The following is a 1016-nucleotide window of genomic DNA, read 5'->3' on the forward strand; positions in this document are numbered from 1 at the left end:
TCTCACCTGGACATGAGCTTTGTCTTTGTTGGACCATCTGCTACAGATATCCTCTGGATCTTTGCCGTAGACAGTGGAGGCCATCAGAACTGGTTTATTATCAAACCATTTTGTCACTGCCAGCTCAGGTTCCCTCCGGACCAACATCACTGAAGCTCCTCTTCCTTCTTTTCGAAGCTGCTTATCTCCTGGCAGCTGGCATTGCTTTGGAACCCTGTTCTTCATGATAGTTCCAGTTGCTGGAAGACCCTTTGAGAGCAAAGCATCCATGAGGTTGACCGTTGTGAAAAATGTATCAAAGAACACATGAGTCCTCTCAAAAGGTTTTAATTGTTAATTCTAAAAAAACGTGCTGTTTGAGCATTTCTGAGAATTTCTGAGTTCAGTTGACCTAATAGCCGAGGTAAGCTTAAGCTAAAAAGTGCATAGTGTGAAAAACAAAAACTAAACTCTAGAGGAAGACCAAAGAAGAGGTTCATGGATGGGTGGAGGAGGATGATCCAGAGGACATAGAAGAGAGGGAGGGGAGACTGCTAGAAGGAGCAGTCAAAATACAAAGCAGGAGAATGTCAATATAACCTGACAAATGAAGAAATGTACAAGTCTTGAACAACAGTCTTTTTGGCGTGTCTGAATCAGGTTTTTCAAGTAATGGTACTAAAACGATCTGAATCCAGGAAACCAGATGAGCTTTAACTTTAAAGATAAGGACTTTGGTGCCATCCAGTGTGACTTTTTATTAACTACAAGCAATCAACACAACAATCTTCAAAGTATCTTTTAGTTAAACATCTTGCAATAATGTTATACATATACAATAATTCATTAAAGGAACTGAGATGGAGAGTAGGGAAGTCAGAAGTTGTATTTTACAAGAGTCCTTCTGAACCCCTAATGTCAGAACTGTTGTGATGTACCAAGATGGCCACAAGGAGGCGTTACACAGAGGCGAGGTCCACTGCCAGGAACAGACGAGCCTCCAGGAATCTGGAATCTCTCCTGTTCCTCCGGAGGGG

The 1016-nt window shown here is 42.0% G+C and overlaps 1 protein-coding gene across 1 annotated transcript in view; it reads right to left on the reverse strand.

Moving 5' to 3' along the window:
* The window catches only part of LOC118598514 (piggyBac transposable element-derived protein 3-like), a 4406-nt gene extending 4241 nt beyond the window's left edge, over nucleotides 1-165 (reverse strand). Inside the window, exon 1 of the mRNA XM_036211259.1 lies at nucleotides 7-165. Coding sequence (XP_036067152.1) covers nucleotides 7-147 — 141 coding nt within the window. The 5' untranslated portion in view covers nucleotides 148-165. The remainder of the gene's footprint in view (nucleotides 1-6) is intronic.
* Between the last annotated feature and the right edge of the window lie 851 nt (nucleotides 166-1016).

This window comes from Oryzias melastigma, unplaced genomic scaffold (assembly GCF_002922805.2).
Source record: "Oryzias melastigma strain HK-1 unplaced genomic scaffold, ASM292280v2 sc01704, whole genome shotgun sequence".
In the NCBI taxonomy this organism is placed as follows: domain Eukaryota; kingdom Metazoa; phylum Chordata; class Actinopteri; order Beloniformes; family Adrianichthyidae; genus Oryzias; species Oryzias melastigma.